General features: G+C 46.7%; 1 protein-coding gene across 6 annotated transcripts in view; it reads left to right on the top strand.

Annotated features, from left to right (window-relative positions):
• CYTH1 (cytohesin 1) overlaps positions 1-9,944 on the top strand; it is an 87,992-nt gene extending 78,048 nt beyond the window's left edge. For all 6 annotated transcript variants that reach the window (XM_046674506.1, XM_046674507.1, XM_046674503.1 and 3 more), the window contains 3 exons: positions 3,190-3,261; positions 3,912-4,066; positions 7,862-9,944. In XM_046674506.1, coding sequence (XP_046530462.1) covers positions 3,190-3,261; positions 3,912-4,066; positions 7,862-7,940 — 306 coding nt within the window. In that variant the 3' untranslated portion in view covers positions 7,941-9,944. The remainder of the gene's footprint in view (positions 1-3,189; positions 3,262-3,911; positions 4,067-7,861) is intronic.
• The last annotated feature ends 6,159 nt before the right edge of the window (positions 9,945-16,103 follow it).

Raw genomic sequence — 16,103 nt, 5'->3', positions numbered from 1 at the left:
GTGAAGTTGGAGAACTGAGACACATCTCAAAATTGGGGTCCTTGAGGGTGATGTGGAGTGTCTTGCCAGAGGAACGGGGCTCTGAGCCAACATCCAGTTCTATATTGGACCAGAGATGCCTGGCCAGGAGAGAGCGGTAGAGAGAACATCATGCATGGCATTAGAAATGGTTTTAGAGCCAGGCTGGAAAGAGTGGACTTGGAGCAGTTGCCAAGAAAGAGTTTGTGGCCCTATTGGAAGGGAGATGAAGATAATCGTATTTCGGAGGGTTCACATTTTCTAGGGTGGCAGAAATGCTGAAGCATGTGATTCAGAAGAAACAGCCAAGGGGTAAAATATATGATAGAGGAAAAAGAAGTGAAATGAAATGGGAAGAGTTAGAGATTATCTGGAGTTTTAAGAAATTGAAGTTTTCTTAAACTGGAAGTTTTGTTGGTTTTTATCCAGTGGGAATGGAATTAGAACTGCACATATGTGTTAAATCTAAGGTTCTTTTGTAATAAAAGCCTGTGAGAATAAAAATCATAAAATAAAACCTTTTCTGAAGCCCCCACTAACAGAGCACCCAGACAGCCTCGAGCTGGTGGCTGGCACGTAGACGGGCTCGCCACCTGCGACTCGGTGCTCTCATTTCTGCCATTCTTCTTCGTCACCTGAGAGCACAGCAGGTGTACAGCTGGCGGCGCTGGACTTGTGTCTTGAAAGAAATCAAGGTCACTGAGTTGGGATGCTTTACTTTTGTCCTCCAGCCACGTCTTCACTGAGTGAAAGTCACTGATCTTATGAAAAAATGAGGATTTAGAAGTGTCTTTTGTAATTAATGTAGATGAAGATGGTACTTGAATCAAAAGGAAAGCCCTGGCCATGTTTGTGTAAGACTTCGTAGGAAGCAGGGGACAGGTCCGCGCCTCAGCACTGTGCCGCCTCAGAGTGAAGTGGGTTTCTGTTGTCACCTTCAACACCTCGGGTTCTCCGTCACCGTGGACGTCATACAGATGCAGCTTCTCCCATAGGGAACGCGATTCCTAATGGCATTTGCTTGTAATTCAGTCACTCATCCTGAAGGTGTACTGTTTATTGTGACATCCAGTAATTTTCAGGGGAGTTCTGACCAGCATTTTGTGTGTTACGGGGCTAAACTCACGCCCCGTAAAGTCTGCAGCTGGCTTTGCTTTTCTGTAATTAAAAAACTTTCACATATGAGAGTGATATAGTTCAAATATATAAAACAATAAAAATATAAATTCCTCCTGTTTCGCCCCCGAAAGGACCACTGTGAATAGCTTGGGAAATTTCCTTCTGTTTTGTCTCCCCCACTGCCCCATATTTTACCTTTTTCCTTGAAGACATCTAGACTGATGACATCTTTAAGATTGTCTTTGGGTTTTTCTCGCTGTTCTCTGCATTAAAAGGAAACATGCAGGCATCGAAGCAGTAATGCCCCTCAGTACTGGGAAGTCTCAGTAGTAATGCAGTGGGATTCTAGAATCCTGTGGGCTTCACGATGCTGACCATGGGGGTGTCACCTGAACCCAGCTCGGCAGAGAGCCTGCGTTCTATTGGGCAGTGGGACCACAGAGAGCTCATTTCTTAAGGGGCAGAGGAGCAGCCTCAGGGTTAAGAGGGTAGGTGGAGACTTCCACACAGAATTACCTAATAAACAGGCAAATCTAGTGGAAACAAGTGGAGCAATAGCAACAAAATAAGAAAAATGGCGGAACTAGTTCAGTAACTTCAACACCAGGTGGCCGGGATGGAGGCAGCAGCCTGGAGCCCAGTGGAAGGACCCTTTGCCACATGGCCCTGGGGCACTAATGTGCCCTAGCCACCTCCTCAGGGCCCTGAGTCTGAGAGAAGCAAACTGAGTAGGAATTCTTCCCCTTTTCCTCTTCTGATAGAGGAGCAGTAAGGTCTGCTGCTGGGTAGAAATCAGTGAAATGGGGAAGTGTGAAAACAAGCCTCACTTTCTGTAGCACAGGCAGAGACTCCAGACTGTTGTCCCAGAGGGTGTGCCCGTGAGCATCACGTCCCTCCCCAAATAGAAGGAACGACCCTGACGTTGGACATTAGCAATCCCAGAGGAGAGTCAGCTCGGGGTGTTAGATGTGAGCTCTCCCTCCAGCCTCCATTCTCTCATGAGACTGTGGAAGTGGCTGCAAGATGCCTGGCCCTCTGGAACTTTCTGAGTTGAAACAAATGAGAAGCAAAACTATGTATGTAGAATATAACCATATAATTGTAGAATTGTAACTTAATTATTAAGAAATAAGTTAAAACTTTAAGGAGTGGAAGAGATTAGCTAAAAGTAGAATCACATTCATAGAGGAAAGGCTGAGAGAGATTGTATCTGAGAGACAAGTTTAAAGACAATTAGAGAAAAGCTCACAGATGTGGAGGGCAGATAAAGGTGATCCCAACGCCAGAATAACTGGTACCTGCAAATTCGAAGATAGGCCGCGTTATGAGATTGTTTCCTTGAAGAGGAGAGGAAAGCTGGCCCTGCAGACGGAGAGTGTGCAGGGAGTCTCAGCAACGTTTGCCCTGGAGCCAGCTGGGGATGACGGGGTGGCAGGGGTGGGGTATCGGGTCTGTTCTGGACGTAAGTTTAGTGCCTTTTTAGATCCTGTGGCGTTGTCAGCCAGGCAGTGTCTCTTTGAGGGTCCTACAGGCTGACTAGGGGAGGATATAGGGCTGGAGATAGTGAATAGTAAAGACATGCAACCCTGCTATGGTCCCAGGCCTTGGGGCGCAGAGCCGGGCACCTAGGGCAAGAATGGGGCTTTCTGGGGTTGCTGATGCCGGGTCTGAGTCTTAAACGACGAGTAGGGGAGCCAGGCGAAGAAGCAGGCTAGTTTCCTGCGTGAAGGGCTCACACGTTCCCTCCTGGACGAGGCCCCTCGCGAGCTCTTCCAAGCACACGCCTTCAGGGCATCTCTTGAAGCTCCCTGGGCACTCTCCTTGCCAAAGGCTTTTGGTTAGAGGGATTCATATGTGTTATATTGACAACACCTGTATGGTTCTTGACCTTATTCTTGTTTTAGACCACAAGGTGTGGCCCTAGAGCCAGTTTGTAAACTTCTGTCCTGGGAGAAGGCGGGAGAGCCAGGGTGAGGAATGTAACAGGATGCGTGTTTGCAAACTGAGCAACGACGGGTCAACGACATCTTTCTCTTTCCAACTCTTCTGCAGGATAAGGAGCCCCGTGGGATTATCCCTCTAGAGAATCTGAGTATCCGGGAGGTGGAGGATTCCAAAAAACCCGTGAGTATTTTTGGTGAGATGTTTTGGGGGCACAAAAGGGATGGATGTAGTAGCAGTTCTTTGAAATAGAATGAAATTGCGAAAGTTTACTTAAAAAGGAAAAAAAAACCAGAGACATACTATCAGGCCTTTAATTTACCCTAACTTTTTATCTTTACTGTTCAAGCCAAAAATGAGATTCTAAACAACCTCTTTCATTCTGTGCAGCTGCTTTAGTTTGCTTACTTAACGTCGTATGAGGCGTAGCGCTGTCCCTCCTTAGAAGGGAACAGCACGCGCTCTCGACCGGGCTGCTGGTTCTCTGAGCTCTGGAGACCTTGTGAATACTGGTGCTTTGTTTTGGAATATCATGATGTTGCTAGCTTGGCTTTAAAGGGATTAAGTACCCTACACATCTCTCCATATTTTCTGGGTATTAGGAGTAGAGCTAACATATATCTGGTTGATACCTTTGCTAAGAACGCCTATTTATACACAGTTTACATTCTCCAGAATTCTACTTCTAGGATCCTCTTTTCCACAGGAAAATCTCTATTGCCTATATTTTATGAAGGTCAGAATAAAGAGTCTTTGGGAAATAAATTAACACTTTTTCTTGGTCAGCAGCTTTCTCAGACCTCTGTCACTGTCTCCCTCTTTTTGATTCTCAGAACTGCTTTGAGCTTTATATCCCTGACAATAAAGACCAAGTCATTAAGGCTTGTAAGACCGAGGCCGACGGGCGCGTGGTGGAGGGGAACCACACTGTGTACCGGATTTCAGCCCCCACACCTGAGGAGAAGGAAGAGTGGATGAAATGCATCAAGTAGGTGGTGTCTGAAGACAGGAGACGTGCTCTGACCTGGGGGGACTCACCTCTCAGATCCTGACTGCGCCAACTGTTACACGTGCGGCCCGTCCTGGCCTTCTCGAGTTGTGTTCGGGGAGTAGTGTGATTGTGACTCCCAGATGACTCAGTGAATCTTTGGATTCTTGACCATTAGAGCATTTTTAAGAGAGTGCCCCATTCTCTGTGTCCCGGGGCACCTCATAGACCCGAAGAGGGAATGGGGAGCGAGTTTAATGGGCACAGGTGCCATTTGCTGAGCTGGTCTTTTCATGCCTTAGAAACAGGTCTCGTTTCTGTGGGGGCAGCTCAGTGGAGATAGTAATCATAATGTTCTGTAATTTCTTTGTCCTGTGAGACACTGGGGTCCCATTTACAGATGAGGAAACTGAGGCCAATAGAGGTTAACTAATTTTCCCAAAGCCACGTGGGCATGATCCAGGGTCCTGAAATGGAGCGCCCCCTTGCCGCTGTGCTGTGAGGAAGCTGAGGGTCAGGAGGAGGGCAGAGATTTCTCAGGGTTCCGCAAGGTGAACGGAGCTGTGGGTCCAGGGCTTGGCTCCTGGTTCTCGCTCTGCCTGCTTTGCCACGCCGCACACTGTGAGCTCTGTTACGGGTGGAGGTGTCCTGATGCGGCCAGTCTTCCTCCTCGTTCCTCCCTGGAACTTCTGTGCGGCCTGTCCAGATTGCCATCATGCCCCCGTCTGTGTCATCACCACCCGTCTCCGTGGTGCTTCCTCCTGAGAGCACATCCTAGCTCTCCCCACTGGGCGCTTCGTCTGTCAGATGTCACCCAGCTGTTTCCTTAGGGAGCTTTCCTGGAGACCAGGGAGGCCCCGCAAGTCCTTGCGTTGTCCCATGTGGTGGGTGTTCTCCCACCCAGGCCGCAGCCCACTCCTGGGGGTTGAGAATTCTCCAGTTTTTGTTTTGTTTTTTGGTCTCTCTTCTAAGACCAGTGTAGTGCTGAAGCCAGGGTTAACTAGTGAGTCAACGACTGAAGATGGAGATGATGGGATGATGGGGGAAGGGACCGATCATTCATTCCCACAAAAGTAATCTCTGGAAGTCATGCAATGAAAAGAGAGGGGAACCAGATGGGAGGGCGTGGGTTTGGAGTCCGGTCCCCCTGTGCTGTGTTCTCGCTCTGACTCGCGGTACATTGCCTGCCTTCCTCCCAGAGCCTCAGCTTTCTCCTAGCATGGCAGGCAGGGTGGGGCTCCCTGGTGGCTCTCAGGGACGTTGCCTGCCCTCTGTGGGATGGAGGTAACCCCTAACCTACGAGGCTGTTTGAGGGTTGAGAGTGTGCATGTTCACACGCCTCCCGGCCTCTGGTGGCCCCTGGGCTGACGGCCGTTCCTGGAAGTGTGGCGTCGGCAGGGACCCCACTGTCCTTCTATCCAGGGCATGAGGCGCTCCGTTTTTCTGGAGTCGTGATCAATATCAGAGGCCCGCTCCACCGGACACTGGCCCTGAGGCCTGGGCAGGGAGAGCCAGTGCTGGGGGTCCCGTCCCACAGAGTGCGCATCACCTGTGCATCCTGTACCATTTTTCACCATATGTTTTTAAATATTTGACTCTTTAGCCTGTATGAAATTTTTTCTTTGCCTTTGGTTTGAAATAAAAGATGGAACTTTATTCCCCCAAGTGAATAGCGGATTGTGCTGGTACCATTTGTTGATTAATCCATTTCCCCCACCAATCTGAGGTCCCCTCTTTAGTTTGTACCAAATTCCTGCTTGCGCCTAGGACGTCGTGGGTGTGTCGTGTCTCCAGGTGGGAGTGCTGTGCCGCAGTAGCCTCTAGAGTGTCAGTGTGTTCTCGTGCCGCGTGCGAGCCTGCCCCGCTGCTTGTTCTTTCAGAAAGGTTTTGTCTGCTCTTCTACCTGTTGTCTTCCATATAGTTTGTACTCGTAGCCAGAAAAAATTCAGCGTTCTTTGAAGTCACGTTTGTATCATTCAGTCCTTTGGTTGAGGTGAGCGCAGAGGCCTCCTCGTGGGGTGGCTCGGTCCCTGTGGTCTGCCCCAGAGCTGGCCGCGTCTCCCCTGCAGGGTTTGCAGATAGCAGTCGAGCACTGTACGGCACTGTCTCCTCGCTCCTCGCCACACCCCTGTGCAGGACAGGAATGGCAGGATTCTTGTGCTTATTGTGCAGAAGAGGACACTGAGGCACAGCAAGCTGAATTAAATTGTCTAGCACCACAGAGGTGGTGCTGCCCTTCAGACCCGAGCATTCTGACTCAAGAAGCTGCGCTCCTGACCCCCTGCAGTGCTCAGCTCCAGCCGTCCTTTGCTCTAGATGCTTCTCCCCGCAGAGACAGTGGAGGCGAACGGTGCCGGAAGAGGGGTCTGATGGAATGCAAGCATCTTCACAATGTTGCTGGAAAGGTTTTGCAGAAGGTCAAGTGCAGGACACGTCTTTCTCTCACTAGTGCTCTTCCTAGGAGTCTCCAGCCACCCAAGTTCCTAGTGTCACTGGCACATGATTGTCACAAGCATCTGGTTCAAGAGAGTGCGGTCTCTGTGCAGACCGAACTGCAGCCTCACAGTAACGGCGCCCATGGATCGAGAGCTGCCGTTTGCCAGGCGCTGGGATGCGCACTCAGTACGGGTATCTCTCCTCCCAGCCTCCCAGGACCCGGCGGGGGTTGGTACCTCCAGTTAACCTGCGAGGATGTGAGTTAAGAAGGAGCACACCGTGCGTGCGGAGCCTGGGATGGGGCCTGGGTCTGTCTGAGTCCAGCCTCTGCTCTTCACTGTTTCTTGGACCACGTTCACGTGGACGGGAAATGTCACAGAGCGTCCCTCAGGGGACTGGCCCAGCCAGGGAGCTGAGGCAGAGTCACCCTGTGCCCCGAAGACGAAAGCAGTGCTTCACCTGCTGGGATTCCCTCATAACCACTCTGCGTGGCTGGACCCTTTGTGGCGAAGTCCCCTCAGGATGCATTCTGGGCACTGACAGGTTCTAGTTTCCCTGCAGAGCTGTGGAGACACTTGTCATGGACACACCCTCTCTGACCTCTCGGGAGCCGTCACTTACCTGGTTGGGTGCAGAGCCAGCAGCCACTGGGCTCGTGAGTGGTGTGGGGACCAAGCAGCACCCAGAGTCCTGCTCCTCTGGGGCGCACACTGAGCCTTAGGACTTTGCATCACAGCTCACTTGGACTTTGAGAATGACAAATATAGAGGGACGTGAGGCCTGCTGTCACTGTCTTGTGCTGGTCTCTGGGGCCAGTGCAAGAGCGTGCCCAGCCTCCCTCCCCACCGGGCTGTGGACACAGCAGCCTGGCCGGCTGCTCACTGCGGCCCCAGAAACAGCACTGATTGCCCGGTTAGGGCTCTTAGTTATCGTGCTGGTGCACGTGGGGACTCAGAAGTTGCAGGGTAACGGACTGTGGCCGCCATCTAAACACACCATGCTCCAGATGCTTCCGTGTGACACATGGGTTGTGTGGTGCTCACTGCGCCAGACAAATGCCAACCATCATTGTGGGACTAAAGTACTACATTTGTTTTTCTGAGTTAGAGTACAACTAAACTTAGATTGATTATTACGTTGAAACAGGCAGTAAACATCCCCAGATTATCTTGTCACGTGTACCATGTGCCTCTCTCAAAGCTCGTCCCTTAAGCCGTCATGTGGGCACAGTGAAGGTTGATGGCACTGACTTGGTGAGCGGGGCCGGGGGCACAGGTGCCATTGGGAAGACCCTGTCTGGGCCTGTCTCTTCTGGTCCATCCCTCAGTCTCTTGTGTTCTCCCCTTTTCTGTGTTCCAGAGCAGCCATCAGCAGGGACCCTTTCTATGAGATGCTGGCAGCGCGGAAGAAGAAGGTCTCCTCCACGAAAAGACACTGAGTCTGCACAGTGAGCGGAGCCGGCGTGCAAGGCGCGTGAAGCCCCAGGTTCTTCCTCCGGCCCCTCCCGCAGACGGGAGAGGGCTGCTGAGCAGGAGCGTCTTCTTGCTGGGCATCGCCCTGATTCCTAGAGACTAGCTTCAGCTTTTGCTTTTTATTTTTAAGTGGGAGAAGGGTAGGCAGTTACCACTGGGGAAGAGGGACCTGGTGCCTGTCAAGCATGGGTTCTGAGCCTCTCTCTAGAAAGAACAGAGCTCCTGTCAGCAAAGCAGCCTCCTTGGGAGTCTCTCCGCTCAGTAGGTCTGATAGCAGAGCTCGGAGCCGACTGTTTACCTCTCGGTTATTTCCCTGTGAAGACGCCTTCAACCCTGCACCATAAGTACATGTATTGACATATTATTCTATGTTAAGAAAAAAGGTGGAATGGAAGAAGCCACATACTATAAAGATATATTTTTGTTTTTTAGAAAAAGAAAAAGATAAAGTAGAGCTGTTCCGATGCATTCTGCCCAGTCTGATTTGGGAGGCTTCTCCTGGAGAAGCAGCTCCGTGAGCATCTGCTAGGGGGTGTCAGCCCTGGGCCCAGGTTGCAGCAGGCCCACCTCTCCTGCCTGTCTGGAAGCTGGTGGGAGCGGGCGAAAGGGGTGGAGAGGGGCTGGGGAGGCAGCAGGTGCCTGAGGACTCAGGACTGGGCAGAGTCCGACGCTGGGATCTGCGGTGCTGCGGCTGCTCCAGCTGATGCTTTTCCATTCCAAGTGCCTGGGGGGGCCTTGAGGGGAGGAGAGAATCGCCTGGACGCTCACATTGTTTTTCTCTTTCAGAATTCGTTCTTGTTGGGCTTTAAAATAGAAAGTCAGCATTTTTCCTTGAGCTAAATACCTAATAACCAAAACTGTGAGGAAGGTAATCCCAGCAGAGGTTCCGGGATGACCTATCTATCTCTTATTTGGTTTTTCTTCCTCCTCCCACAAAACGCCACTCCTCGTTTTAGAGGATGGGGTAGGTCTTACCGGATCACCTTAGGGCTTCAGCTTTTTCTGCCTCAAAACTGGCCCTTGCCTGGGCCACTCTCGATGCATTTGTGGTGGGCGCATTGGGGGGAAGTGGGCCGTTACCTGCTGGCAGGGGGCAGGTGGAGCGAGAGGGTGAGAAGGCTGGCCTCTTGTATTGCTGTTTTTTCCCTTAAGATGTGTGTGAGTTGGCCTTGCCCCTCCTAATTTATGGTGTGAAAGGAGCCGTGAAATGCAGCGTTCTCCTGCCATTCTCTCAGGGACTCTCAGGGGCAGCTCCTGCCGCTCATCCAGGGCCCAGCGTGCCAGTCCAGGCAGAGCAGGGGGCTGGCCAGGCTATCTTGGTGCGGCCCCTCCAAATTGCCCAGGACCAGGCAGTGCAGAGCGCTGTTTCACACAAGAAGGCCGAGAGCCGTCGGTCTCCCCCAGGCAGCATGACCCCAGCTCCTCTGACACCTTTAGGGCAGGCTCGCATCTCTGGAAATAGCTTTTGTGAAAGGGAGTGGTGGGAGGAGTGTTGGGGTCTTCCTGGGGTCCCCCCTTTGTGTAAGTCCTACCTGGAGTGGCTTCAGGCGTGTTTATGCCGGAGCTCGTGAGGGTGGTGGAAGAGGGTCCAGGCAAACCTGAAGCTTCTGGGTGGAGAGCCAGGCGGTGCCAGCTGCAGTCCAGGCCGCCTCGGGCCGTGCTGGAGCCTCCGGCCGGCCGAGGCCCTGCGCTGGTTCTCATGGATATTGCCTAGACGGAGAGGCCCTGGGTCAGTATTAGTCTATTTATCAGAGATGTAAATACTCCATGTATAGTTTTTCTCCTTTTAGATTATTTTGTATTTGTTTAAAAAATTTTGTCAAAATTTAAAATATAAAGAAATGACTGAAAGTTGTTGACGGGGTTTTTAAAAAACTATAATTATTATTACAATTGTTTTTTGTTTTTTTTTGCATTGTAAACTAGCGCCAAGGAACTGCAGCAAATAAACTCCAACTCTGCCCAAACCATCTCTGTTGTCACTGGCGTTCTCTCGCTCCGCGGGCTGCGCTCCGCGTGGGAAGGTCGTGCTCGTCACGTGTGCCCGTGCAGGAGGACGTATCGCTTTACCCTCTCCTCTGAAGTCCAGCGATAGTAGAAATTGGAAGTGGGGAGGAGCGTTCTGTCTTCTACTAAGGAGAGCAGAGCAAGAAAGACAATTAGCTGACTCATTGCTCCCTTTTTTGAAGAAGAAACAAATGTCAGACATCTTGATTAAGATCAAGAAATGTGCCTTCAGCTGACAGAATACATTTTCATTATTGTTTCAGTTTCCAGATGTGCCTGCAATGCCAGGGAGCAGTCACAGTGAGATAGAACTCAAAAGCAGAGCAGACGCTCAGTGTGGTGTCACAGAATAGAGGGAGACGGAGGAGTCCTGGCCTCTCCCCATCAGCTGGCGGTCCTTTCACCAACTGCTGAGTGTCTTTCCTACCAACAGCAGCAAGTTCCCATTTTGCCTTTTTCTTCAGGCCCCCAGCTCTACCCCTTTTGTCCCTCCAGTGACCTCTCCACTTTGCTGAGAAGAGAGACCGTTAGATGGGAAGGACAGCTTTCCTCCCTTCCGATGCCAAACTTAACTCTCTTATTCCTTTGTTGTTTCCTCCCATCTCTGGCAGAAGTGACCTCCTTCCTTCTGTCTGCTTGCCCAGGATCTCTCTCTGTTGATTATCCCCTCTCTTGTGCATATCCTTACATCTCCTTCCCCACTGGTTCCTTTCCCTCAAACGACAAAAATGTCCAAGTCTTTCATTTGAAAAACAACAGCTCTCTAAGCTCAGGAAGAAGGCAAGGATGTCTGTTCTTACCACTTGTATTGAGCATTGTACTGAAGGGCTAGCCAGGGCAATCAGGTGAGGAAAAGAAGTAAACAACATCCAGATAGGAAACGAAGAAGTAAAACTAACTTGTTTGCAGATGACATTACCTTGTATGTAGAAAATCCTACGGCACCTACAAAAAAACCTATTAGAGCTGATAAATGAATTCAGGGTTGCAGGATATAAGATTAATATACAAAACTCAATTTTTTCAATACACTAGCAATGAACAACCCAAAAGTGAAATTAAGAAAACAATTTCATTTATAATAGCATCAAAAAGAATAAGATACTTAGGAATAAATTTTAAAGTGCAAGATATACTCAGGAAACTATAAAACATCATTGAAAGAAATTAAAGAAGACCTAATAAATGGAAAGATCCAGTATTCATGGATTAGAAGACCTAATATTGTTAAGATGACCATACTCCCTAAGTTGATCTACTGATTCAACACAGGCCCTGTCAAAATCCCAGCTGGCTTTTTTGCAGAAATGGAAGAGCCCAGCCTAAAATCCATATGGAAATGGAAGCGACCAAGAACAGCCAAAACCATCTTGAAAAAGAGCAAGGTTGCAGGACTCACGCTTTCTGATGTCGAAACTCAGCACAGCCAAGACTCAGTGCTGCTGGCGTGAAGATGGACTCACAGGTCAATGGAATAGAATTGAGAGCCCAGAAATCAACTCACCTTTGTGGACAGTTGATTTCAGACAAGAGTGCCACAATTCAGTGGGAAAGAACAGTCTTTCCACAAATGGTATTGGTAGAAATGAACATCCACTTTCAAGAGAATGAAGTTAGACCCTTGCCTCACATCATCTACAAAAACTAATACAGATCAAAGACCTAAATATTAAAGAGCTAAGGCAATAAAAATCTAGAGTAGGGCACTGGCATGGTGGCACAGCGGTTAAATGTGCATGTTCCACTCCGGCAGCCAGGGGTTCGCTGGTTCACATCCTGGATGTGGACATGGCACCTCTTGGCAAGCCGTGCTGTGGTAGGCATCCCACATATAAAGTAGAGGAAGATGGGTACGGATGTGAGCTCAGGGCCAGTCTTCCTCAGAAAAAAGAGGAGGATTGGCTGATGTTAGCTCAGGGCTAATCTTCCTCAAAAAAAAAAAAAATCTAGAAAAAACATATAAATCTTCATGACCTTGGATCAGGCAGTGTTTTTTTAGATATGAAACCAAACCATAGCAACCAAAACAAAGGTGACTTGGACTTCGTCAAAATTAAACATGTTTGTCCTTCAAAGGACACTATCAGGAAAGTGAAAAGACAGCCCACAGAATAAGAGACAATATTGCAAATCATAGGTAAGAGTCTAGTATACAGAATACATGAAGAACTCTTTGAACTTAACAATAAAAAGACAAATAACTCAATCAAAAATTGGGCAAAGATTTTGAGTAGATAGTTCTCCAGAAAAGATATACAAATGGCCAATATGCACATGAAAAGATGCTCAAAATCATTAGTCATCAGGAAAGTGCAAATCAAAACCACAATGAGATACCACTTCACCCCCACTTGGATGACTATTAATCAAAAAGACAGACGATTCCAAGTGTTAGCAAGGATGTGGAGAATTTGGAACCCTTGTAAGCTGAAGGTACTGCGAAATGGTGCAGTTGCTGTGGAAACCAGTTTGGCAGCTCATCAGAAAGTTAAATGCAGATTTACTGTATGACCAAGCAATTCCATTCCAAGGTATATACCCAAGAGAATGGAAAACACATGTCCACCAAAAACTTGCACCTGAATGTTTATAGCAGCATAATTCATTAACAGCCAAAAGGTGGAAACAACCCAAATATCCATCAACTGATGAATGGATAAACTTTAATATGTCCATACTATGCAGGGCTATTATGCAGCCATAAGCAGAAATGAAGTACAGATTCATGCTACAACATGGCTGAATCTTGAAAACATTATGCTAAGTGAAAGATGCCAGGCACAAAAGTCTACATTTTGTATGATTCTATTTATATGAACTATCTTGAAAAGGCAAATCTGTGGAGACAGAAAGTAGATTGGTGGTTGTTAGAGGCTGGAGATGTTGGGGGAGGATAGGGAGTGACTGCTCATGGGTACAGGTTTTCTTTTTGGGGTGTTGAAAATATCCTGGAGTTAGTGGTGATGGTTGCACAACATTGTGAATGTACTAAAACCCACTGAATTTTACACTTTTAAAAGGTGAATTCTGTGGTAAAATGAATCATGTCTCAATTTTAAAACACCACCAATGAACAAATACCATCACTTCCAATGGTTTCCCTGGTTCTGAAAGTGTGGTTTCCAGATCGGCATCTTCAGCAGCATCTGGGAATGTGTTAGAAATGCAAAATATCAGACCCCAGCCCCACCAACTGAATTAGAGTCCCTTGTACTGGGCCCAACGTGGTTTAGAGGATTCTCCTGGTGTTTTGATGTGCACTGATGTGGGAGAGCTGTTGCCTTAAATGCTCTCCCGCTCCTTTCCTTCCTGTTCACTGCTAGGCTTTTATGTGTATATAAAACTTTATTGAAGTATAATTACATACCATACAATTCATCCATTTAAAGTGCACATTAAATGAAACTGTGGGCTGGTTCTCTGAAAAGATTAACAAAATTGACAAACCTTTAGACTCACCAAGAAAAAAGGCTCAAGATCAGAAATGAAAAAGGAGAAATTACAATGGATGCCACAGAAATGCAAAGGATTATAAGAATATTATGAAAATCTATACACCAACAAATTGGATAACCTATAAGAAATGGATAAATTCTTGGAATTATACAACCTTCCAAACCTGAATCAAGGTTGGATTCAGATTCCAAATGTGAATCAAGAAGAAATAGAGAATCTGAATAGACTGATCACAGTAAGGAGATCAAAACAGTAATCAAAACCCTCCCCAAAAACAAAAGTCCAGGACCAGATGGCTTCCCCAGTGAATTCTACCAAACGTTCAAAGAAGATTTAATACCTATCCTTCTCAAACTCTTCCAGAAAGTTGAAGAGGAGGGGACACTTCCTAACTCCTATGAGCTCAATATTATCCTGATACCAAAACCAGACAAGGAACAACACTAAAAAAGAAAATTACAGGCCAGTGTCTCTGATGAACATAGATGCAAAAATCCTCAAGAAAATATTAGCAAATTGAATATGGCAATACAGTAAAAGGATGATACACCACAATCAAGTGAGATTTATTCCAGGGATGCAAGGATGGTTCAACACCTGTAAATCAATCAATGTGATATACCACATTAACCAAGTGAAGAATCTCAACAGATGCAGAGAAATCATTTGACAAGACACAGCATCTGTTTATGATAAAAACTCTCAATAAAATGGGTATCGAAGGAAAGTACCTCAACATAATAAGGACCATATATGAAAAACCCACAGCTAACATCATACTCAGTGGTGAAAAACTTAAAGCTGTCCCTTTAAGAACAGAAATAAGACAAGGTTGCCCACTTTTGTGACTCTTATTTATCATAGTACTGGAAGTCCCAGCTGGAGCAATGAGACAAGAAAAAGAAATAAGAGGAATCCAAATTGGAAAGGAAGAAGTCAAACATTATTTGCAGATGACATGATTTTATATATAGAAAACCCTAAAGAATCTGCCAAAAAACTATTAGAAATAATAAACTAATACAGTAAAGTTGCAGGGTACAAAATCAACGTACAAAAATCAGTTGTGTTTCTATACACTAAAAACGAAATAGCATAAAGAGAAATCAAGAATACAATCCCATTTTAAATTGCAACAAGAAGAATAAAATACCTAGAAATAAATTTAACCAAGGAAGTGAAGGACCTGTACACTGAAAACTATAAAACGTTGTTGAAAGAAATCAAAGAAGACACAAAGAAATGGAAAGATATGCTGTGCTCATGGAGTGGAAGAATTAACATACTTAAAATGTCCATACTTCCTAAAGCAATCTACAGATTCAGTGCAATTCCTATCAAAATCCCGGTGACATTTTTCACAAAACAGAATAAAGAATCCTAAAATTTGTATGGAAGAACAAAAGACCATGAATAGCCGAAGCAATCCTGAGAAAAAAGAACAAAGCTGGAGATGTCACGCTCCCTGAATTCAAAATATGCTGCATAGCTATAGTAGTCAAAACAGCATGGTACTGGCAGAAAAATAGACACACAGATCAATGGAACAGAATCGAGAACCCAGAAATAAACCCACAAATCTGTGGACAGCTAATTTTCAACAAGGGAGCCAAGAACATACAATGGAGAAATGAAAGTCTCTTCAATAAATGGTGTTGGGGAAACTGGACAGCCACAGGCAAAAGAATGAAAGACCGTTATCTTACACCATGCACAAAAATGAACTTAAAATGGATTAAAGACTTGAATGTAATCCCTGAAACCATAAGACTCCTAGAGGAAAAGACCTAGGCAGTACACTCTTTGACATTGGTCTCAGCAGCATCTTTTTGAATATTGTGTCTCCTCAGACAAGGGAAACAAAAAATAAACAAATGAGACTCATCAAACTAAAGAGCTTTTGCATAGTGAAGGAAACCAACAAAATGAAAAAGACAACCTAATAATTGGGAGAAGATATTTGCAAACCATAAATCTGATAAGGGGTTAATATCCAAAAAATATAAAGAACTCACACATTTCAACAACAGCAAAAAAACTGATCAAAAAATGGGCAGAGGATATGAACAGACGTTTTTCCAAAGAAGATATACAGATGGCCAACAGGCACAGGAAAAGATGTTCGACATCACTAATAATTAAGGAAACGCAAATCAAAACTACAATGAGATGTCACCTCATGTCTGTCAGAATGGCTATCACTAAAAAGACCAAAAAAAAGTGTTGGAGAGGATGTGGAGAAAAGGGAACACTTATACACTGCTGATGTGAATGCAAACTGGTGCAGCCACCATGGAAAACAGTATGAAAATTCCTCAAAAAAAAAAAAAAATAGGGGCTGGCTCCGTGGCCGAGTGGTTAAGTTCGCGCGCTCCGCTGCGGCGGCCCAGGGTTCGGATCCTGGGCGCGGACATGGCACCACTCGTCAGGCCACGTTGAGGCGGCGTCCCACATCCCACAACTAGAAGGACCTGCAACTAAGATATACAACTATGTACAGGGGGTGTTTGGGGAGATAAAGCAGAAAAAAAAAATAGAACTACCATATTATCCAGCTATTCCACTTCTGGGTATTTATCCAGAGGACACAAAAACACTAGTTCAAAAAGGTACATGCAGCCCTATGTTCATTGAAGCATTATTCACAATAGCCAAGACTTGAAAAC

This window comes from Equus quagga, chromosome 11, assembly GCF_021613505.1.
Source record: "Equus quagga isolate Etosha38 chromosome 11, UCLA_HA_Equagga_1.0, whole genome shotgun sequence".
Classification (NCBI taxonomy): domain Eukaryota; kingdom Metazoa; phylum Chordata; class Mammalia; order Perissodactyla; family Equidae; genus Equus; species Equus quagga.
Note: the sequence above shows the minus strand (reverse complement) of the source record. Positions and strands in the feature narration are given on the sequence as shown.